The 23,737-nt window shown below is 39.9% G+C and overlaps 1 protein-coding gene across 3 annotated transcripts; it reads left to right on the forward strand.

The window, feature by feature from the left end:
* Positions 1-4,056: 4,056 nt before the first annotated feature.
* Positions 4,057-22,830, forward strand: PRMT9 (protein arginine methyltransferase 9). Of its 3 annotated transcripts, none has more exons than XM_063335373.1 (14): positions 4,057-4,170; positions 4,798-4,849; positions 5,415-5,627; positions 6,154-6,302; positions 7,643-7,879; positions 8,397-8,564; positions 10,450-10,552; positions 11,747-11,853; positions 14,299-14,491; positions 18,106-18,289; positions 20,033-20,744; positions 21,570-21,723; positions 22,178-22,300; positions 22,511-22,830. In XM_063335373.1, the coding sequence occupies exons 3-14, from the start codon at positions 5,442-5,444 to the stop codon at positions 22,724-22,726; spliced, it is 2,532 nt and encodes an 843-aa protein (XP_063191443.1). In that variant the 5' UTR covers positions 4,057-4,170; positions 4,798-4,849; positions 5,415-5,441; the 3' UTR covers positions 22,727-22,830. The 3 variants fall into 3 exon arrangements, 2 of the variants coding, with proteins under 2 accessions (XP_063191443.1, XP_063191442.1); XM_063335372.1 differs by lacking the exon at positions 4,057-4,170 and adding an exon at positions 4,292-4,397; XR_010071132.1 differs by lacking the exons at positions 4,057-4,170; positions 21,570-21,723 and adding an exon at positions 4,292-4,397 and having other exon boundaries at positions 22,511-22,648.
* Positions 22,831-23,737: the final 907 nt, after the last annotated feature.

Consider the following 23,737-nt stretch of genomic DNA (forward strand, 5'->3'; position numbering starts at 1 on the left):
CACTTGCGGTCCGCTTCAGAAACCAGACTGAGCGTGGGTGTTACCACCTGACAGTGGTCACTGAGCTCAGGTGAGTAAGCACAGAACTTTGTGATCAAAAGCAAAGATAATGTCCTCGTTGTTCATGTAGATAAGGGAAAATAAGAAAACACAATTGTGTAAAGAAAGGGGTGGGCAGAGGGGGGCTTGATATGAAGGCTCAGGAGTAATCATAGTTCCTGAAAGCAGTCTTAAACAGGAGTGTGGCCCCTCCAAATCAGCGGCTACTTAAAAGTACAGATGACTTGTCTGCAATCACAGCAGGCCAGGAGGTGCTACTGATAACAGACCCTGACCATTCAGCCTTTCAGACAACTGTCCCACCTGCTAGATCACATTATCTGCTGTGATATTTAGTTTCTAGCATTATTTAACTCAGAAGCTACCGTGCTACTCAAAACTCCCTTTAAAATTAATTAAAAAACCCCAGCAACTACCTTAAAGAAATAACAAACAATGCTTATCTCTGTTTAGATTACTGGAGCAGCATTTCAAGAGTATGTCTTCCCCGAATAGTTTGTTTACTTTGTCCTGTAGTTGTCTTCAGGATTAAAATTAGAATAATATTTTTCATGCTTGTTTATAGTTACTATGATTTCCCTATTTGTAATTCCACTGAAGTGTTGTAAAGTAATTGAGCTGCTTGCATTGTGTGGAGTTGCTTGCATTCAAATTAAAAAAAAAAAAGTGAATGTTTAGCTTAGCAAAAAACCATCAGGTCTAAAATTTAGACTTGTCCTACCATGACAGACCCATTAGGGGAAATCGGTCCACCTACCTCAATCATGTGAAGTAAAAGTGTATTCCATTCTAGCTGCAGGTAAAAGGAGCAGCAGTAGATCAACAGAAATACATACGTACACGCACATAACACATTTTTCCCAAAATAAAGAGAGTTAACTTGTATTTACATAATAAAGCATGGAAGCAAATGCACTGTTATGTTGATATTATACACTATTTATCCATATTGGTATCCAGACAACATACTGGATTCCTACCAACATAATTATTAAATGTATCTTTTCCTAAAGCTGACCCACCAGTTCAAAACATTGTCGGACCCTGAAATGTTGCACTTTCTTCACTAATGAAGGCTAGAAGTGTTTTTATATCAGCAGTTTAGAAAATTGTCCTCTTTTCTGCCATCCCCTACTCAGGGTCATCAAATTTTACAGCCTTCTTGTAGCCTCTTTAAGACACTATGAAATAGAATGATTATTTGAAGCTCTGGCAACATCCTGTCCAGGTATGGTGTATTTATCTTTGCTTTGGTTATTTTCCCTCAACATTCATTGCAAGCAAGTCATTTTATGCAATAGGCATACACTAGCATCGCATGTGTTTTGTTCCATCTTACCTTCCTTATGTTCTTGTCTGATCCCTTCAGCACCCTGATTTTCATGAAAGACAGTGTTCTCATCTGTTGCTGATTGTGTCTCCAGTCTGTCTGCTACGGAGAGATGGGTTAGAAATGAGTGAATATAACTTTCAGTTTTACTGACGTTTTATTACAGAGCATTGCTACCAGCTCCCACCATTTGCGACATGCAGCTGTGTTGCTGAAAACATCATTAGCAACAGCATCCTTCCAAGGTATTCTAGTTTCTTTTCTTGTCTAAGCACTTTTAGCTTTGTTAGGAGAAAAGCCCTGTCATGGGTTTATAGAGTTTCCTTCTGACTCCCATCTTGCTCGTGACTGCGTCATCACTGTTGGCTTGCAAGATGTTAGGGTCTTCATGCATACGTGAGGTACCTCTAAGCTGCACGCTTCCTCTCCTCTCCATCAAGAGTGCAAATAGGAGCAGACTAATCTCTGACCACCCATGATGCAGACCAACGTTAATTATTCTACTGTCAACCAATTTGATGATTATTATGGTAATCATGTATATATCTGATAAGATGGGTGTTTCTTTCTGGCACTCCTTTACAGCACAATCTTTACCCAACAAATTATTTTAGTATGTAGCTGTATGTTTTTTCAGTGTTGCAAACATTATATTCTGTGGCCATTTTTTTTTTCTGAAGTGCTCCATTAAAAGTTGTGAGTATGAGATTAACAAATATCCTCCCCGGCTTTTGAACTGAACTGATTCTTGCGAATTGCAAGGATTTTACGCTGACACTTTTTAATAATCTCCCACAAAATGGTCAAATTGGCACACAGTACTACTTAATTTATGCTTAAAAATAGGCACTGTAAAGCATTTATGCTATCCATCTGGCATTTGCTATGACCCCCAAAAAAAAAAATACAGCTGAACAAGTCTGGAGAATCATGGAACTACAGAGATACTGTCTCATTGCAGTATTTGGTGTAGTCCAGCTCCTGTTACACCTCACTGTCCATGGGTGATAATTACCTGTACTTTGGGGTTGGTTTTTTGTTTTCTCTCTCTCTCTCCATATCCCACAGGTGCTAATATTTTCCTTTCCCCCATATTATCGTCCTCTGTCTGGGAAGCATAATTAAACTAAATTTAAAGAAGCTTGTTCCCCATCTGTAACTAATTTAAAGTTCATAGCTTTTCTTTTAAAACTGAAGGAAGGTTTGGGTACTTTTTGATACCAGTTGATTTAATAAGATATTACATTCTCCTTTAGAGCTCAGTTCACATGTAAAATATTTATCTGACACTAATAATTGCACATTTTCATGGACTTCATCCAGCCCAAGTGCTTTACCAATTCTTATTTTATGTTTTTCTAGCATGTCTTTGCTCTACCAGAAGTTGATTCTAGTGTCATTCAGGTCACCTCAGTTTTTTCCTTTGGGTCACTTCTCTCAAAACATTTGTAGACTTCCCCCCTCTTACAATGCTATAGCATAGTAATTAAGTTTGCCATGGATTACAGTTTAACTGCCACTGTATTTCATTTAGACTCATGTTTCCCGTCCATATGTGCTATTTTCATCTTGTTCAATGTTGGCCTGATGTTTTTAAGTGGTACTCATTCATGTCTCAAAAGTGAAGGCACATGAAATATCCACAGCTGTAAAGCCTGGAAGAGCTGCATTTGTGCTTTAGAGAAGGAAAGTAAAGATGAACAGCTTCCAAACATTTCATAATTAGTAAACAATGCTGTGGCCTGTTCTTGTCCCAGAAGTAGGACAAGACCAAATGAACTCTGCCTTTTTTAGAAAAGATATGCACTCCAGGGCCCTGCATGTGGTGGTTCCCCAGAGCAGGCAACCTGCCAGGCAGCACAGAGAAAGAAGGTAAGTGGTGTCGTAGGCATGGGAGGGAGCAAGATAAGGGACTGGAGACGTGGAGCAACGCTCTGAATTTTGCTCCTTGCAATCTCTGTTGCTGCAGAGCTGTTAGTCAAACGTCCGCGACAACTAGGATGTGTTCATGACTTAGAACTAGGTGGTGTGTATGTTGTCCTCAGCTGTCATTCTTGGGACTTACCAACAGTGGAATTAAAACTAAATTTTAGGAACACCATAACTACAGGGCAGTTGCCTGCACAGCGTGCGGTTCTTGCACTACATCTGGTAAACATTTAAGGTGGTAGAACACGTGTGAACAGCATCGAACAGCGAGGGACTGGATTTAGCACTGCTTTTAGTCCTGTGTTCATATGAGCTGAATTACCAGCTTTAAAAGATTGGATGTGGATGGAGAAAGAACATGGAAAATAATTACCATTATTGCGCCTGTGCATGAAGAAATCGTAGAACAGTTTTTAGTCGATTCACCATGTTTCACCTGAAAAGTCATGAGCTACACTAGCATTAAAAAAACAGTTTACAGAGTTTTGTCTGTACTTTTCTCAAACCTTTTACTTACCAATAAAGTTATGAATTTTCTTTTAGTTGTGTAGTGCCTGCTTCTTGTCACCTTTCAAAGCATTAGCTTTTCTGTAACGCTAGTTTCTGTCCCAAAATCTGACTTTTCGCCGTTCTTAAAAGCATGTAAGTCACAGCTGTTCCTTTAAGAAAATAAAGATGAAGTAAGTGAATGTCCACGCCTTAAAATTGTAGAAAAAAAAAAGCTTGGGGGGGGAGGGAGGGTACGGGTGTCGACGACCACACACCTCTTGTCACAAATGGAACAGAAATAAAGATTGCTGTGCGCAATCCCGCGTTAGGCCTTACGATCCTCGAACGCGTCCGTTAAGGAGGTGAGCGGGGCCGGGGTTTGCCTGGAAGGGCTTGCGGGGCCGATCCCTGGGCAGGGGGCTCCTTGGGGGGCGGTGCTGGCCGCCCCCTCAGGGCGCGGCCTCTGGTTCCCGCCCGGGTCGGCGCCTGCCGCCCTGCGCGTGCGCGGCGGCTTCCGCCCGGCGGGAAGATGGCGGCGTCCCGCAGCGTGCGCCTCGGCCGTCTGGGAGCCCCGTTCGGCGCCGAGCAGGTGAAGGCCCCGGGAGCCCCTGCCCCAGGCGCAGGGGAAGCCTCCCACCACCGCCCTGCCCCGCTGCTTTCCCTGCGCCGGGGGGGCCACCCTAGGGCTCGTCCGGCGGGCGGGGCTGTGTCTGGCGGCGGTGCGGCCTGTGAGGTTTTCCCGCCCGTGGGAGCCAGGCCCCTCGTCCTCTCAGCCCCCGCGCCCCCACATCCCTGTGGCAGGCGGGTTTGCACGGCTGTTCCTGGTTTTGCGGGCCCCTGCGTAAATTGCTGGTGCTCACTTGGGACGTGGCCGATATTTGGGTTTGTTTTTTTTTTTTTTTTCAAGCAAAAACCAAAAAAAAAGCGTCTAGTTGTGATGGTGCTGCGTTCCCTGCAGTCCCTCTCCATGTAACGTTCACTTTCTTCAGCTTTAGGATACACCTGAAAATCCTGAAGGTGGTATCAGGCCCTGTTATGTAGGTAAGCATTAAAACTCAAAGTGGTAACCATAGCAGTTATAAAAATGCGCATATTTAATCTGTTAAATCTTTAAGGTTTTTTTAAGGGTAAAAGTAGTTATGTTGCCTTGTGTAAAATAAACCATGTGAGCTCATTAGCTCTTGTTCTGGGAGTCTTTGCTTTACGAAGATACTGTTGTTGGGGTGGAAAGGTTTTAACCTGCAGATTTTGTGGTTGATTATGAAAATTATGAGTGCACGAATTTCCAGTGTGCAGAACTGTTTGGTCAGAGACATGCTAAAGTGTGTATTACAAAAACTAATTTTAAAAAGCAAAGAGGTGTAAACTGTTTCCAGGACCAGGTCTAACATAAAGGTGATGCACATCTGACTTTTGAATGGTGAACACTCATTTTAAAGTTAATGGAGTTATCAATGGCATAAAGATGAGCATGGTTTTGAATGCTTAGGATCTGGGGGGAGGGAGGATGTATTTACCAATGCCAGTGAAAATGCAAATGTTTGATCTGTCAGCTTTGTGTGTGACTTTTTGGCCTGCAGTAGACACAACTTTTTTTTTATTTTAGGAAGAGCGAGTATTTACCTCCTTCAGAATGCCCAACCCCAACGCTAAGCTTCGTTGTAACAACAGAGGTGGTCAGGAAGCCGGAAGGCGGGAGCTGGTTTCCAGGTCTTTGCAGAGTGCGCAGCATTGCCTGGAGGACCAGGATTTTGGAACTGCATATGCTCACTATCTCCTCGTACTGAATCTAGCTCCTGAGTTAAAAAGTAGCGTCAAAGTAAGTGCTCTTTGAATTACTTGAAACAATTTTATTTACTGTGTTCCTCTTGAGGCTTTGTGACGCGTTCTGTGCTTGTGATTTGTTTTATGTAACTGATTTTCCTATTCAGTCTTCTGAATAAAAGCAGAAAACAGTAGTAATGGGGACAGCCAACAACTTGTTTAATAAGCTGTGTATGCCTGTGGGAAGGGAATTGATACACTTTTAGCCTGTGTTTGTCAAATAAGTTTAATAAAAGTAGGGCCTTATTAGTATTGGCTTGTAGTATAGCATGCATTAATATACACATGGGCTCTCAGTATACGCTGGTGGGTGATGATACCCTGTGTGGATATCTGAGAGTTTATTTCTGCTTCTTCCAGTAAGCCAGCTGACTTGGGATGATAGCAAATGATTGTGCACTGCCCCTTAAGGAAACAAGGGTGTTCAGGTGCACGTCAGAATACCTCCAGATGTTTTCAGGGCTCAGTTCTCTACTTCTCATAACTGCCAGCAACTCAGTGATACACATTTTATTTTCTAGGAAACATTTCAGTTTACTCTCTTTAAATGGGCAGAAGAGCTAGATTCTCTGGCACGGATTCAAGATCTGTTTAACTGTTATGAGCAAGCACTTGAACTGTATCCGAACGATGAAGTGATATGTAATAGTATGGGAGAACATCTTTTCAGGTTTGTGGTAATGTATATTTAGTTTTTGTAAGGCTCATGTTTAGTATTGTATGTTAATAAACAATACCTAATTCAACAGAGCACGTAAAATGTGCTTAAAAGAAGTAAATGCAAGCATGTGCATAATGCTGTAGAGTGTGTACCGTTGTACTCAGATCTCTGTCAGCTTCAAGTAGAGTAGCCAATGCTAAAATAAACGTTGATAGTCACAGCAAAAAAAAACACCACCACTTTTACTTTTTTTTTTTACTTTACTTTTACTGAAGTAAAAACTTAAAAGTAAAAGCACTGCCTTGAGATATTTTCTAACAATTTATTAAGGAATTACTAAACAAAAAGAGAGACCAAAATTGTTCAGCCGCTGTGTTAAATATACTTGTGGTTAACCTGCAATTTTTGAAGTTCTTCCTTTCTTTCCTGTTAGATTCCTGAAAACTACTGCCTTTGTAAACTGTCTTTTTAATTCTGGTCCTTCTTGAGGTCAGATATAACAGACCTTTGAAGTGAAGAAGCTGGTCGCATATACTGTTCTGTGTACAGCTATTCTTAAGTGATTTGAGTTTATGTTTTTATCAGTGTAAAGCGTTCTTTTCCCGCTTTCTCCATACAGTCCAAAACATAGTGCTTTGCTGTTGCTCAGGATTCTAAGATCTTCTGAGACTGGAATTTTTAAGATTGAAACTGTGGGTCCTGGGTCCAGATAGTTTTGGTTAGGTTTGCTTTTTGTGATTATTTTATTTGTTTTAAGGAAAAACTCTTCCAGCATTGTATTAAAATGTACATGTTTCTTGTATTTCATAGTTTGGGTTTTTTTCAGTGCTGTCTGATTGGAAAATATGTTATAGGTATCATAAAAACTTGCTTCAAGTTCACAATTTAGTTCCAAACTTGCCGCTTAACACAAGCACTGGCACCTCAAAACTTGCTTGGTTTACGGTACGTTCTAGAATGGTTTTGTAGCATCCTCTTGACTTGAAAATCTGTGAGGCTGGATTGCAGAGTTGCTGCAGTCATGTTGTTGCAGTAAGTTCTTGCAAAACGTGTTTTACTTTGTCAAGGATGTAGTAGTAGATGAAGACTGGTGTGCACAATCGTATTTCTTACTGCCTTTGCATTTTAAAGTGCTTTGATGTAGAGCTGTACATCATTCTTTTTCATAAGGCAATATCAGTGTTTCTAAAGATAATCGTTCTAACCGGTGCAAAATATTTCCATTGTCTTTTAACTCATATAAGACCTCTTTATAGATCTACAGATATTTATGGATACTTGGCAGATGAATGCATGCTTTCTTTTTTTTTTTTTTTTTTTTTTTTTTTTTTTGTCATTTTTACTATTAGAATGGGCTTTAGGGATGAAGCAGCTGGATATTTCCATAAAGCAGTGAAGCTTAACCCAGACTTTGCTGATGCAAAGGAGAATTTTTACCGTGTTGCAAACTGGCTTGTGGAACGCTGGCACTTCATCATGCTCAACGATACCAAGAGGAATCTTACTTACCTAAAAGCAATTGAGAATGCTGTCCAGTCAGGATGCAAATCTGTCCTTGATATTGGAACAGGAACAGGAATCTTGAGGTGTGTCATAAGTGCATATTTAATATGAACTTAATAGAAGCATGTTTGTCTAACAAAATTTGTTGGCTAGTAAAAAAAAAAAAACCAAAAAGAACTTTCATGCCTTTATTGAGACAAAACTTAAAGGAAACAAAGCTTTCAGGAGTCCCTGAGTCTGGAGGTTAGTGTCTAGTAGTATCTTTAGAACCCATTTTTTTTATTTGATGCAGCTGCTTTTTGTGTCGAAAATCACTTAATGAAAATGCTCTAGTATAAAGAGTGGATTTAGCATAGCTGCGGAGTAGCCTTATGCTACCTGTATTTTAATTTTTTTTTGGTGATAGCATATCAGGAGGATATCAATTTGTGCAATATCAGTGTTCACATAAGAGATATTAGATGATTTTTAGACTTGAACTATTTTCTCAGAAATATAAAGCAGATGCAGAAATAAAACTTAAGAACATTCGGTATCTGGTCATGCTTTACCTAAAATGATTTAAATTGGAGGGAAAAAGCGCTGATTCTTGTTTTTCAGTATGTTTGCAAAAAAGGCAGGAGCATCTTTTATCTATGCCTGTGAATTATCAAAAACCATGTACGAACTTGCCCGTGATGTTGTGGCAGCAAATAATATGGAAAGAGAGATTAAACTCCTGCATTTGAAGTCACTCGATCTAGAAATTCCAAAGCACATACCTGAAAGGTACGTTATTGCGCTCTGTTGTGATATTATTTTTAATTTGCTTCTAGTTTCTAGAAAATACCCTGTGACCTAAGCAGGAAATAACTTTGCCTATGATATTAACCATAATGGGAGAAGATTCTCTGTATGTTTTATGTTTTTATAAAGCAGTGCAGGAATGATAGCGTGTTTTTTAGATCATACTGATTTCCACGGTAGATCAACAATGTCATAAATTACGGAGTTTAATTCTCTGATAGTGGGAGCTTTGGGGCATATGCAATTATATTTCAGCAACAGGAAAAGACAGATTACTACATCATAAAAGTAATTTTAATGCCCTTTTATATTTAACAACTTGTGACTTACTTCTGTAGCCCATGAGTAGGATGGAGGTATGTAATAGGGCCTGCAAAGGAAGACTGTTTGTGGGACACACCACACCCCTGCAACTCCATGTCATCTTCTGTGTTTGTCAGAGAGATCAGAAATTGCAGGTTGTCTGCCGCTTCTGATCAGGGAGTGAGGGAAAACTTCCCCTCCCCTCTGTCCCCTAAGGAGAGCGCTACTGTGTTTAGAGGTGAAAAGGTGCCACATCAGGCGTGTGGGTTCCTGGTTGTTTGCATCTGTAAGGCTGGTGGTGGCTGGGCTGACTCTAGCTGTGAAAGTCAGCACCCTGCCGTGGCAGGCATCCATAGGGCTTTCAGTGTGACTTGGGATATTGGAGAAAAATTCGGTGAAATTTGTCCTGTGAGAGTAGGGTTTTGTGTTTGTATTGAGCTTTTTGTTTGTATGTACACAGCTGCCCACCTGTCTGTATAGCAGAGATCCATGTGCTTTGGAAAATTAAGTAGCTTATTTTTCCAATTAAGTATTGTCTTCTAAAGCATAGTAAGAGCTACTGGGACAAATCAGCAGTTGGGAATTGCTCTTGGCAAATTAGAACTTGATCAGCGTCACAGCTTTCAGTATATGTGACCTAGGTTTTTATGTTACCCTCCTCTTTGCTCACTGTCCCATTCAGCAGGGATTCTTCTGGAGGGTCTGTCAATTTCTAGCAGGTAGAAATCTGAGGGGATTTTTGTTCGCTTTAGTATATGCGAAGGACTGCTTTATTACTTCAGCTCACTGCTGCTAGGGATGGAGATGAAGTGTGAGAAGGAAACAATCCATTTTACTTTGAATTACTAACATGTAATAAAGTATCTGGTGATGGTACAGGCTCGTAATCTGAAGTGATGAAGCTCCCATGGTTTAGTGTGCCAGTCAAGCCTTTTCTAATTGCGGCAGCTGAGCTACAGTAACTGATCATTTGTATCCTCTCAGCGTCTATGGAGGGTTACTGGGTGTCACCTGTCAGGAATAAATTGTTACTGTTCTGGAAATGTCTCGTCTTATCGTGCCATATGTTTTTTGGTTTAAATCCAAAGGATTTAGGATTTTAGGGTCCGTTAGTCTACATAGGAATTTTATTGTGCTTTGATTATAGGGTTTTTTTTCTTATTCCTTTTTAACACGCGTGCCTGCGTCTTTTGTACAAGATTCAGACAAAATACATATTCTGCAGCAGTGTTGGCTGTGTGCCCAGGCTGAAGCATCTTCCTGTTTTGGCTAGATTCTTCCCACAGAATTTATTTATAAACACTGAACAAGAAGCTTTATGGTAAACTCTTGCTCCATATTTATTCTCTTTTGTCTACATCTTGAATAACTTCTAACAACAAATCAAACCAAATCATTTGTTGGAAGAATTAAATTGCCTATTGAAACTTTAGAACACTGGTGAAAGTTTTGATCTGAGCTCACATTGGTGTGGTGATTATTTTTTTTTTTTCTTTAAAAGAATGACCGTTAACAGGAATGTATGTTATACATTATATTTCATGGTGTCCTTTTTCTCATCTAGAGTTTCCTTGGTTGTCACAGAAACAGTTGATGCTGGTTTATTTGGAGAGGGAATTGTGGAGAGCTTGATACATGCTTGGGAACATCTACTTTTACAACCAAAGGTAGATGATGGGGATACATGTGTATAAATGGGACTCCTGTTTTGTTTGATACATATTTGTGCATATATGTTTGCGTGCGCACATGTGCACACATTCACACACAGGTGAATGAGGAACAACTGTCTTGTAAATATGTTATACCAATTCATATTTTCAAAATGAGTCATCTGGGTTTGTTCTATGAATTTGATTTTGGTGAAAGGCAATGAAGCAACTGCGTACGTGGTACTTCTGTGAGCTTGTGTTCTGAGTAGACAGGAACCTGCAATGCAGGTTTCCCCGATATAACTTTCCAGCACACAGAGATGGTTCACTCTTGATCGCTGTTCATTCCTTTCTTCCCACCCATCCAGCCCACCCCCAACCCCCCTCTTTGTAAGTAACACCAGAGGGATTTGTGTGTGTTTTAAAGGCACTGTTTTCCTGCAAGTTTGATTGCAGCTGGGTCATTTTGAGACACCAACTAGTAGCAGAAAGACATGTCAGTCTAAGCAGAAAGTGCTGAATTATGGTAGAATTATTTCTCATCATAACACTAGGGAACAGTCACTTATAGTTTGGTAAATATGCCTTATGCTTATGCTCTTAATTTATTTTTGCTAACTTTGAACTTTTCTGGAAGACTGAACTATTCCACAGAGTCTCTCAGATTTTACTTCATGTATTTTGCATTTTAGCTAGCATACATTGAGCAAAGTAATATGACAAGGAGCCTTATATGGATTAACCTCTGTTAGGTTTTATGAAATAGAAGGACATTTCTTTTATTTTGATGTTGCATTGATTCCAAGTAATTTTAAAAAAAGTCTTACCGGGTTGAAAGCTTTTTGTGTTGTATTGGACTGAAACTGATGACCTCTAGTGTTAAGTGTAGGAATGATGCATAAAGGAAAGGTCCTCAAATGTTTCAATATATTCTAACAGAATACAAGTTAAAAAACATTTTAGAGGTACGCAGAGGAAGTAGTAGACTGAAAAGTAAAGCTGGTGCATGGATATATTGAAACACAGTATTTAGGAAAATCCTTAACGGTCAACTGGAATGACTAAGACCAGAAACTTTACTGGTCATTAAGAACTTTCCGATATTTTGACCGTAATATTGAATGGCTTATTAATATGTAACCTAGGCTTTGCAGCAATGGTAGAAATAGGTCACTCTCTCATTGCATGTTGTTGTTCCTGTTTTCACAGCCTAAAAATCAAGATGTCGGTACTGGAAATTACGGCAAAGTCATTCCTGCAAGTGCTACGATATTTGGGATGGCAGTGGAATGCAGAGAGATACGTAGACATCACAGGTATGTTTAAACTCTAACACAGTTTGAATCCTTATTTTTTATTTGGGAAGACAGACCGGTGTTTTTTATTGAGGATTTTTCATTTATTGTTCTCTTCATTTTTCAAATGGTTCATTATGTTTTCACTAAATAGATTCCTGCTCTCACTTTCCCACCCCTTTTCCAGGCTCGTTTGTTTGTTTCCTCTGTGGTTCAGACTTTCTGGATCACTTCATCAAAAAATCTTGATTTTCAGTTATGCTGAAATACATGCTTTTAACACTTCTCAGTTACTGTATTGGAGATTCTCGGATTAACACTTGGCCTTTATCCTCCCTCATTTTACCCTCCTTATAATCTGTTCCAAACCTTGCTGCTGGATGTAATCTTTTCAGGGTATGAGGAGAGGATTTTGTAAAGCCTAAGTGTTAACAGCCCCACCTAGTATTATCTTTCTGAATACGTGCCTTGCTTAATTCTGAACTAGCATATATATATATATATTCATGGTAAGCTTTCATTTCCTCCTGGAGTCCTTGCTCTCTCTTTGAAGCAGTTGTTTCACATCCATGTGAAATGTGTTTACTTCCAGAAGAACAAATGAACTGACAAACTTGTGAGAAAACTTGAGTTCTACTAAGGATAAATCTAAACTTCCACAAAACTTTTAGGATACCAGAGTATCCTGCATATTGTTTTTCAAGTTTGAACTAGGTATCTTTCAAGAGTCATATGTAACAGTAAAACAATATTCTAGGAGAACATAGGTGTGCTCCGTTAGTGCATGTACATCTAGTCATTTTGCATAAAATATACCAGAATATGGGTTAATTTACCAACTTGAGTCACCCTAAGAATTACAGGTGTCATGTTTTTTTAATGCTTAATTTTTAGTCAGTTGGGCCCCAGAAAGGGAGATAATAAAGTGGCTCTACTTCTGTGCTTACGTATCGAAGCCAGAAGGGTTCATGACAATAAAAATCTGCTGACCTATTCCACAATATAGGCCTCGTACAACAGCTGTTAAAATAATGCATGGATTCAGTTTCAAATGAAGGAGGATACATTCTCATCCTTGTTAAAATATCTAAGTTACTTCACTGAGCCACTGAGAAGATTGTAATTGTTAATAATGTTGCTGTATTTCTTAGTGTTTATTGTGAAGTACTTGTACTTTGTGCTTTCTATATGATACATACACTCTTACTGCTAGGGACTCTGCTCCAAAGATGGAATCTGATTCACTTTTGTACTTTAGCTATGCATAATGTTCAAAATACAAGAATCTAGAATTCAGGTTATGTAGGCCTAAGAATCCAGGTTATGAGAAAAGGCAACCTATTCAATTCCATGATGGGGAGCTTCTCTGGATCAAGGAGATGACCGTATCTGATGAAAATATTATCAGACAGCCTGGCTGGTCATACTTAGTTGGAGGGAGATCTTTTGCAGGGAGGGGAGGTTCCCAAGAAAGTGACTCAGAATTAAAAATAGTTCTAGAAATAGAAATTTAACGAGTTGTCATTTGAACTTGTGAGTGCTAGATCTCACTATAAGAATATAGATTTGCTCATAGCTCTCACTTAAATGGTAAGCGCTAAGTCCTTCACAGACAAATGTACGTTTTCAGAATAATCTAAAGTGTAGCTTGTACGAGACTTGGTCTCATGTAACTTCCAGGCTCATACTTTGAAAACGAGGATATATCTTAAGACCTCAAACCTAAGAGGTGGACAGTGTATGAAATTGTTTTAAAGCAGTTTCAGCATTCTTTCTTCTTTGAAGCTTTTTGTATAAGGTTGTTCTTAGAAACGTAATCGATCCTCTATCTTAACAAGAGAGGATACATGTATTCTGAGTTGTCAAAGCCTTTTCCACCAAGAAATCAACACTGAGACTTTCTTTGCAGCTATGTAACTATGAAAAATGCCTTATTCTGTGCTTGGTAAATACATAAAGGTACTGCAAAATGAAAGTTTTATGTCAAAGAGACTCCAAAAATGAATTTTCCTATTGCATATCTATCTATCTATCTTTGTTCTGACTATTCTGTTCACCTGAAAGAAACATCGTCGTTACCTGTCTAATGCAACAGCAGCAGAAAAGCGTTATTTGTCTTATTATCGCAGGGTATATTCTTTCTAGTTCTCTGTCAAGACTCAAGGAATTGTACCTAAGGGGCCAAAAGTCTGTGGCCTTTGACAAAGGATGTACTGGGCTTTTTTCTCAGTTTCTAGTGGCAGCATTCAGTTCTGATTCTTCAAAGTGATGTGCATTTTCTGTGCTTTAGAGCCGGTCTGAAACTAACAAAACCCCCACAAAATAGTTTTATTACTTTTTAGTTTTTCTATTCTTACACTTTGTGCATTTAAAAATACTTAGCCAGCCTGGGAAGAATTTCCTTTGGGTTTTTTGGTCAGATTGTTTGAGGTTTCATTTCTTCCCCTTTTTTTCCTTTACTCCCAGAGTGGGAATGCAAGAAGTTGCTGGTGTGCGCTTGCCAAATTCGGTGCAGTTCTTTAGTCCAACATATGCTTCTGCTGGTTCGGAGGAAACTGTTGAACCTTACACCACTGAGAAGCTCAGTCGTATCCCTGGAGGTTACGTACCTCTGACAGAACCCTGTCAAGTAATGACAGTAGATTTCAACAATCTGCAGGTAATGACTTTTTTTTTACGTCCTTCATAAGTAATCTATTTATGAATAATGAGAGCCCTGTATTTTATTTGCTTTCCGGATTCAATTTCAGAACAGTTCATAAGTGCAAAGTTGGCAGGGCTGCACTGAAACCCTCTGCTGGTTTTGATACTTGTCTGGTTGTTTGGTGATGTGATTCATCAGATGACAGTCTCAGAGTTTTTGAAGGTGGAGTATTTTATTTGACATAGTTTAGGGAACTAGAGTAGGTCACTAAAGGGTCAAACAACTGCCAGCCTCAGTGCAGGGAGCGGGAAGAAGAATGCAATAGGTAGATCTTAAATGACTTCTGCAGTTGTGGAGCTGACTTAGTTTATTCCTCTGAAGTTAGAGTCTTCAAGAAACTCTTAAGACAAAAGAGAAAGGATGTATTTTGCATCTGGCGTGAAAATGTTTGTAAGCATTGATGGGTAAGCATAAAAGAGAGGAGACATGAAAAAATTATCTTACCCTATTTAATCAGGTTGATTCCACCCTTCAGCTTCTTTGGTATCTGCTGGTATTTCTGTAATATGGCATTCTAAAATATGGTAGCATTATTTTGTGTATTTTGCACAAAATACGGTTGTATGCATATACAAAATAGGCCTGAGCTCTAAGGCAGGGACCTCAGCCACTAGCAGCTGAGCATGCTAAAAAGATGATACATCTGATCTCTGGTGTGTTTCTTGCTCATTGACCGGTGGTGAGGAGTTAGTGTTGAGTCAGAGCTAAAAATAGTTTCTGTTATATAAATGAAATTATTCTTGGCTACTGCTTGGCCAGGAATTGCAATGTTCCTGAATCAATAGCTTTTCCTAGTTGGCTTGTCTGACATCCTGAGATTAAAAATGAAATAAGACAAGGCTCTTTAGTATACTACTGGGAGCGATCTCTCTGTGACCTAATGTTGCTTCTGCTTCTAGCATCAATAAGAAGCTGTTACTCTCATCTCAGCTGGCTACTCTTAAGCATCTGCCTGCTGGCGATGGAAAGATAATTCTAACGAGTGAAAAACAGTGTTACTGTTTAAACCATGTTTCAGAACTACTCCTTTGAAGTTTCAGTTAGACTAAGGGAATGTTCCTGTCATGAAATGGTAATATTTGACAAGTAAAGGTAATGGGAAGAGATGCAATTAACTTACTGGGAATCACTGGTTACTGTTTGTTGTTACTTTTGTCCCTGAGCAAATAGGACAGTTCCAAACACCAGTAGGTTACTTTCAACGTGGGGCTTTTGTGTTTGTTTTGTCTGTTTGTTTTTGTCGTGGCCACACAGGAATGTTCAATTAGTGCAGCTAAAAATAAAAAAGAAAAATTGTGTCTGCTCCTATTGGAATAAAAAAAACCTGCTATACTTAACAGACAGTAGCAGAATTACCTACTAAAGATTGAAATTCAAATATGTAATCACTTAGCACTAGTACGGTAATTTCAAAGGCCCATTTTCTAAACTCGTACGTCAAAGAAAGAGAGGGATTTTGCTCTTATCTGCTCGTACTAACTATGCTGACCAAAATTGACAGAACTGAGAAAAAGACTTAAAAATATGGTGCAATAGTTTCTCAAACTGAGTTGTAAGAGGCTTCAAAGACATCAGTACAGGTCAGAGAAATAATGGTAAGAAGTTAAAAAAAAAAAATAAAAAGGCAGTTGAGTTTTATGCCGATTACTTTATTACTCCTATTATTAGCAGCATCCCAGTTCCCCGTTCCCCAGGCAGGGGAATGAGATGTGGCTATAATTACAGGCTGCAGACACTTGCACTTAGCCAGGTACTACCTGCGTGCGTGTTTGCTGGCAGCAGATCAGTGCCACTGGGAGTGGAAGTGAGTGTTTACCTCAACAGCCAGTAATTAAAGCTCAGTCGCACTTTCAGGCCCTAAAGGAACTGAGCTCTTGCCAATGATTACAGGTATGGGCTCTTTCTAATTTTAATGAGAAGTTACTGTGTGGAATATTTGAGAAATTCTGGATCAAGACATAGGAAACTTGATAACTGCATTCTTCCTGTGGTTTTTCCTGAAATTTTTTTTTTAATGCAAGTTATCTTTTTATCATTCAGAGAAATGTGGCACAGCATCATTTTGGGTTTTTTTTCTGCCTATTCCTGGATTGTTGCTTTATTTTCTTTGCTGTGTCTTTAACTGCACTAGTTGATAAATTGGCATCCTGATGTGCTAGAGCTGTTTGAGTCTGTAACTGTCATAAATAATAGAAAAAAATGCATGCAGTGGACAAATGTGAGGAATAAATACAGGATAAGCAACATGGCAGAGAGTGGAGAAGGCTGGAATAACTGCCTTCAAGTGGGTTTTAAGTGTTGTGTGCCACAAGATAGGGATGTAACACTACAGTTACTAAACTAGTGGATGAGAACTGTGAACCTGCTGCTTTTAAGGAATAATCAGGAAGAATATTTTTAATATCAAATACACTTCTGAACTTCCCAGAAACTGAGAAACAGATGCGTGCTTGTGCTCTTGCTGTCTTGCTTCAAGAGGCTTACTGCCAGCAAAGCTTCAACTTCCTGCCCTTTTTTTGTTTCTCCAGTTGATGTATAGAAAAAATGACTAGCAGCAAAGTACTTTTATTGACGAGCAGTGAGATCTCATTATGAACTTTAATAGCATCCAGTAATTCTGACACATGCATTGTCCAGACATCTCTCAGTTGTGAGAAGAGAGGTAGACCAACTCTTGGAGAACACAGAATGAGAATAAAAAAGGGAAAAATAAAAAAACGCAGTGTGTGAGAGCTACTCTTAGAGTGGAACTTTTTGTTTGCCCTGTGTATAATAAGATTGAAACTTAGAAAGGAGAAATGTTGACATAAGCAGATCGGGAAGCTGATAAATGTTTAGGCAAGGCCGTTGTGTTACTAAATAGAAGGGTTGTGACTAAGACAATCTTTGGTCCCTTGTGACTGACCTCCTGTTACTTGGCTTATGCTGGAACTATCTACATTAGAGCTGGGCCTTTTACGTTTGTGAATGTTCGTAACAAAAGGTAATTACTGAGGAAGATAAATTGTACGTGGAAGTACCTAAAAATGTACCTAATTCTTGTTACATATTCAAAACATTTTAGGAGTATTGGAGAATTTATAACCTGATCCCTTTAGGGGGAGATCTTAGTTCTTTCCAGTAGTGAAATTGCGTATGCCTGAGCTTTTACACAAAGCCCAGGTAGCAGAGAAAATATCCTAAGTATGTAGTACCTAAGCATTGGCTTCAATCCAGTCCAAAGACTGGCTCGGTTTACTTCTCGTAAGGCAAGCCTTGCCAGTCTAAAGTCCTTTCTTGCAGTTTTCAGTGTTTTTAAATACGTACGTTTTTAGATGTAGATATGTTTGCTTTAATGGCTGATGGGGGCAGGTTTGTTGTGTGCATAACTGCACTTACATGTGGGAAGACAATTCCTATGCTATCATACTAAGGATAATTGGTATTGAAGCAGCTTGTTAACTTCAGGTTTCTGTTGGGTGCGCTCACGGATTGCTGCAGAAATTTGAGCGACTTAGTGTAATAAAAAACATTTTTTATTTATGGAAAGAAACGATCTCACACTTTTTTTCTCTTTGCATTTTGGTCAGGAGCTGAAAAGCCTTGCAGCTAGAAAGCCCTGGAAGCTCAGCCTGCCAGTCACTGAAGGAGGAATACTAGATGCTATTGTGGTGTGGTTTGTACTACAGCTTGATGATGAGCACACTCTATCTACAAGTCCCAGTGAGGAAACTTGTTGGGAACAGGCAGTCTATCCTGTGCAGGGCCTCCTTGGTATGTCCTGTGGATTTTCTTGTTGCAGTATATTAACTTGGGTTCATTTTGGTTTTGAGCTAGTTTAGGTTATCTCGGAGATTAGAAAGTGGCAGGAAATAGGTTTAGGAAAAGTTGAACAGCAAGTAGCTGTGAGGTGGTTCCTGAGCACGTTTCTGGACTGTAGTGCACAAGTCTTGTTCGTGTGACTCTGCTATGAAGCAGAAAAGGACCTGCTTAAGATCTGGGAGAATGCTTTTCATTAAGTTCTTTTTTTTTCTATACTGGATTAAATGCATTGTGGAGCAACTCCAAAAAGTGGGGCTACTGACTGGCTTTACTTAGTCAAGATGTGACTTGTGAAAGGGAGGTGGGGGACGTGAGGTAGGAATTGATAGCTGCTACTGCCACAAAACCAAAACTAAACATTCCCACCTACCCCTCGCCTCCATTTTTGGACTCAGTTTGAATACCGTTCTCCACACACACACAGTGGCACTGTCCACTCCTGCATCCTCTACTCTCCATTCACCCATTTTCCATTCTCCTGTTTCATAGAATCTTAGAATTATCCGGAGGGACCCATAAGGATCATTGAGTCCCAACTCCCTGCTCCTCTCAGGACTATCTAAAACTAAATCACATGACTAAGAGTGTTGTCCAGATGTTCCTTGAACTCTGACAGGCTTGGTGCTGTGACCACTTCCCTGGGGAGCCCGTTCTGGTGACCGTCCACTCGAGGTGGGACTGCACCAGTGCAGTGTAGAGTGGGACAGTCATCTCCCTCAGCTGGCTAGCTGTGCTGTGCTCGATGCACTCCAGGACATTAGAGTTGGCCCTTTTTGCTGCCAGGGCACACTGACTCATTCAATTTGCCATCCGCCCCCAGCTCGCTTTCTGCGGGGCTGCTCTCCAGCCCTCTTATCCCCAAATTGTACGTATAACCAGGATTACCCTGTCCCAGGTGGAGAATCTGGCACTTGCTCTTGTTCAGTTTTGTAGAGTTGGTGATTGCCCAGCTCTGTAGTCCATCCAGATCTCTCTGTAAAGCCTCTACCCTCAAGGGAGTCCATAGCTCCTCCGAATTTAGTATCGAGAGACAGTAGGGGCAGCTGTGCTATAGACTGGCTCAACTGAAAGTGTAGGTGAGGGAAGAGATTCTTGTAGCCTGTGTTGCCATTGAAAGAAATGTTTGTCAAACAGTAGCAGTTCTGTTTCAAATTTCTGGTCTGTATCAGTGGATTTACCTTCTTAGAACATATACAGAGAATATCCAAAGACCGTCTTGAGCTGTACACCATAAATATGTAAATAAATGTTCCAGTAAAACTTACTTGGAATAAATTACCCTTTCTAAACTGTAGCTGTTGTTTTCCATGTAACAACAAATCTACCTTTGTCTACAGGAGGTATTAAAATGTAAATATTTAATATTTAGCATTTTAAAGCAAAAGCAATTTCTTTACCAGGCTGTTTTTGTTCTGCTCTGCTGTTGACAGAACACTTGAAGTAATATCTGTTTATCATAAAAAGGCTTATTTTGAGGATAAATGGATTTTTTGTAGTATGGGACAGTTTAGGGCAAATATTTACACACAGTTGCAGATTTCAGCTTGTAAGCTCCAGACTAGAACAATTCTTTTATACACGCTAGTAAGCAGAAATGAGGTAATGCTTTTGTGGTTTGGTTTTTGTTTTTAAGCACTGTATGGCTGCTTCACTGATGTTTGCTGTAAAGTGACTTTTTTGTGCTGTTTCGCCAAGATTATTCTGTGAAGACTGGAGATACTGTAATGATGGAAGTTTGCTGCCAAGACTGCTACTTGAAGATCCAGAAGATTTCCTCTTTGACTTCAGAGTGTGGGATGGACGTCGGTGACAGAGACGATGCGCTGAGTTTGGGCAATGAGGCTGAACTATGTAATGCTCTGGCTGGTCTTCAGACAAGTAACAAACAGGACGGCAATGGTCAAGTGTGTGTGTTGGAATCCACGGAAATAGCCCTGCTGAACAACGTACCGTACCACGAATGCTTTAAAGCAGCCATGGGCAAAGTGCTGTTGTCATTAAATCCAAGTAAGGACTTACAGTCCATGGATGTTGATGGACACGGCAGTGGGGTGAACCTCCAAGAGAACCAAAACAAGAGCTCTCTAGATGTGGCTCCTGATCCTTTGTACATTTTAGATGTGTCTGAAGGCTTTTCCATCCTGCCAGTTATAGCTGGCAAACTTGGACCAGTTAGAGCCTACAGTTCTATTGAGAAAGAACAGCACCAGGCAGCACTTACTGTAATTTCAGAAGCTAACCATTCCCCGAAGGAAACGTTAGAGTTTTGGCTCAGTCACTTAGAAGATGAAAGTGTGGTGCTACAGAGACCCAAGTCGGACAAATTGTGGAGTATTATTATCTTGGATGTTATAGAGACATCAGGTTTAATCCAGCAGGAGGTGATGGAAAAGGCTGCAATATCCAGGTACAGTATTCTTCATGCTTTGTGACAACAGAATATTCCAGGCAATTTATGGTCATTACCTTTTCTAAGTTTTGAATAAATCTTTGGGTGACTTGAAAGATTTTTTGCTGTAAGAACAAATGGGAAGTTACTCTGACTTTTATCATATGTAGACTCAAATCTGTTGGCATGAAAATACATCCAATAGCGAGCTGCTTAGATACCTAATTCCTATGAGAAGAAGCCTGCTATAGGAGAAGGAAACCTAAACCAATCTATTGAATTGGAGGTTTTTGATATTACGCTGAGTGAAGTCTCCTGTCATGTTGCTGCTCTCAGCAGTGTGATATTCTGTGGCAAGAGACCAAGCAAGCCTCAGTGTTGGTTTTTTTTTTTTTTCAGAAAAAAATGCTGTTTCCTGTATTGCTGTCAACTTCAGTTAAACACTTCCAAGAAGGGTGACTTAAATTCCCACCAGGCTTTGTTTCCCTGTGGGTGCGCTGCCTCTTTTACCAGTGCCTCCCAACAGCATGTGCTGCGTGACTTCCGGTTTTAATAAGCATTTCTGCCGGTCCTTCAGTATTAGATGCTGCAGCTATGAATAAATCTCACTATCTTCATCTTGAAGTATCACTGTTTCCAATACTGATGCTGAGAACAGATGACTTAATTCCACAGTTTTAGTATTATGTGACAAGTTTTCCTGGTCAAATGGGATCAAATTCAAATGCTTATGAGCACTTGACTTCGGAGGAAGAACTAGTGTGCCTTTCTTAAATGTAGTTGATGTTCTTTCATTGCTGTTGAATGAAATGCTTTAGGGGTGAAATCTCTCTCATTTTACAGATGTTTACTTCACAGTGGAGGGAAGATTTTCCCACAGTATGTGTTGGTATATGGGATGCTTGTAGAATCAGAGTCTCTGTTACTGGAGAGTGCTGTTCAAGGAACAGAACCAACTCTTGGGTTTAATATAGCCCCTTTTATCAACCAGTTCAAGGTATGAAGTTGGTGGGTGTCTTCCAGGCACAGTTCCAAAGCCTGCAGCTGTCTAGCTGTTTAGTTTTGGTGTAAACTGCAAGAAAACTGCAGAGCTGAAATTTTTTCGTACTGTTGAAGTTATCAAGAGAGGTTTATGTGACCCAACAGGGACCTTGACATAAACTAAAAAGGGTAACATTTATTTTAGGACTGGTGTGGGAGAAGCTTTGTCTGAGTAACAAAAGGTGCAATGTTACTTGTAGAGAAGAGTGACTGTGCTGTTAGTATCTCCTTCATCACCGCGTATGCCGACAGTCACGTTTCAAAAGGGATTAGAAGGGTGTATTTTGCGTTATGGCTGTGTCTCACAGGCATTACAGTAATTCATAGAAACTTATGCATTACGATTAAGTCTCTTCACTTTTCGCTTTTTAATGGCTATCGATGCCTGAGGTTATGGTGTATACTCTTAGGTACCTGTTCGTGTGTATTTGGATCTTTCTACGTTACCGTGTCTACCCTTGAGCAAGCCAGCAGAGCTTCTGAGGCTGGATCTCATGAACCCTCTGTTGAACAGCTCCAGCAGAGAAGTGAAGGTGAGTCGCGTGTACATGAAGTGAGAAGTGTGCTTAACTGCTCTTCTGCAGAGCTGCTCCTTCATTGCTCACCTTGGCTGAAAATTTCAAGACAGAATTTACTTGTCTGCATGTATCTCTGAAATGGATTGAGCTGGTTTGAACTACTTTATTTTCTTACTTCTTTGAAAAGGGTATAACCGATTAAACTCATATTTTAAATATTTTTAGGTACAAATCTGTAAGTCTGGCCAAGTCACTGCAATTCCCTTCTGGTATCACATCCATCTAGATGAAGACCATAGCTTGAATACATCGGATGAGTTCTCGCACTGGAAACAAGCTGCAGTTGTTCTCGATGAGCCCATCCAAGTTCAGGTTGGAGATGAACTTGTGCTTGATGTTCAACACCATAAAAGCAATATTAGCATTACAGTTAAACGGTGAAGAATGTCAAGTGTAAACTGACTTGTGGTTAATTACCTGTGCATAAATCGACTGTTTGTAACATCACTGATGTTAACTTATATTAAAGTCTAAATTTTATCTACTGATCAAAAAGTCTATTTTGTTGCTTTAATAGTAGATACTTAATCATCGAGTCCAGCCATCAACCTAACTCTGACAAAAGCCATCAGTAAACCATATCTCTAAGCACTATGTCTACCCACCTTTTAAATACCTCCAGGGATGGTGCCTCAGCCACTTCCCTGGGCAGCCCTTTCAGTGTAAAAATTTTTCCTAATATCCAATGTAAGCCTCCCCAGCACAACTTGAGGCTGTTAGTAAACTTTTTAGAATCCCTGAGAGAATCATTTTTCGTAATATAATGGGCCTGAACTCTTGTCTGCATGAAAGTTGTATAAAACATTACATCAGTCACCACAGCACTCCTGCATCCCTTCTAGTGTTACGTTTTGGTATAATAGGGGTAACAAGTTCCTTCTATTAACTTTGTATCCAAATGGAAGACTAACAAAAGCTTCTAACTCAGCATTGATTCTACCTCTGTTAGCAACATATTTCTGTAGCTGCGTTTCTTTATACTGTCAGTGCTGTCTCTTCAGTGTAGAAGAGGCATTTCTGTGATTGCTCCTTAACAGGAGCTTGTAGAGACACCCACAAATAATTTTTCTAGAATCTCACTGCATGTGCTCTTCATTAGGTCAAATGTTTCAGGTAGGCTCTCTCAGTTTAACTTCAGGGACTGCTGGAGCTGTGGTTGTCCCAGCCTGCAGCTGAACCTGCACCTGACAGGCTGCTCTAATAAAGCTCCTGCTGGAAGGGTGGAGGAAAGGTCTCCAAATCTTCCCCCCCCCCCCCCCAATACAGAGGTAAGGAAAAAAGTCAAGTTTTCAGAAAATAAAGTAACTGGATACCATCCTTTATCCAAGAGCTACAATGCATAACAAAATATAAGCGAATTAGAGTAGGCCACAGGCTTTTCATACTACATAG

Source organism: Chroicocephalus ridibundus, chromosome 5 (genome assembly GCF_963924245.1).
Source record: "Chroicocephalus ridibundus chromosome 5, bChrRid1.1, whole genome shotgun sequence".
NCBI lineage: Eukaryota > Metazoa > Chordata > Aves > Charadriiformes > Laridae > Chroicocephalus > Chroicocephalus ridibundus.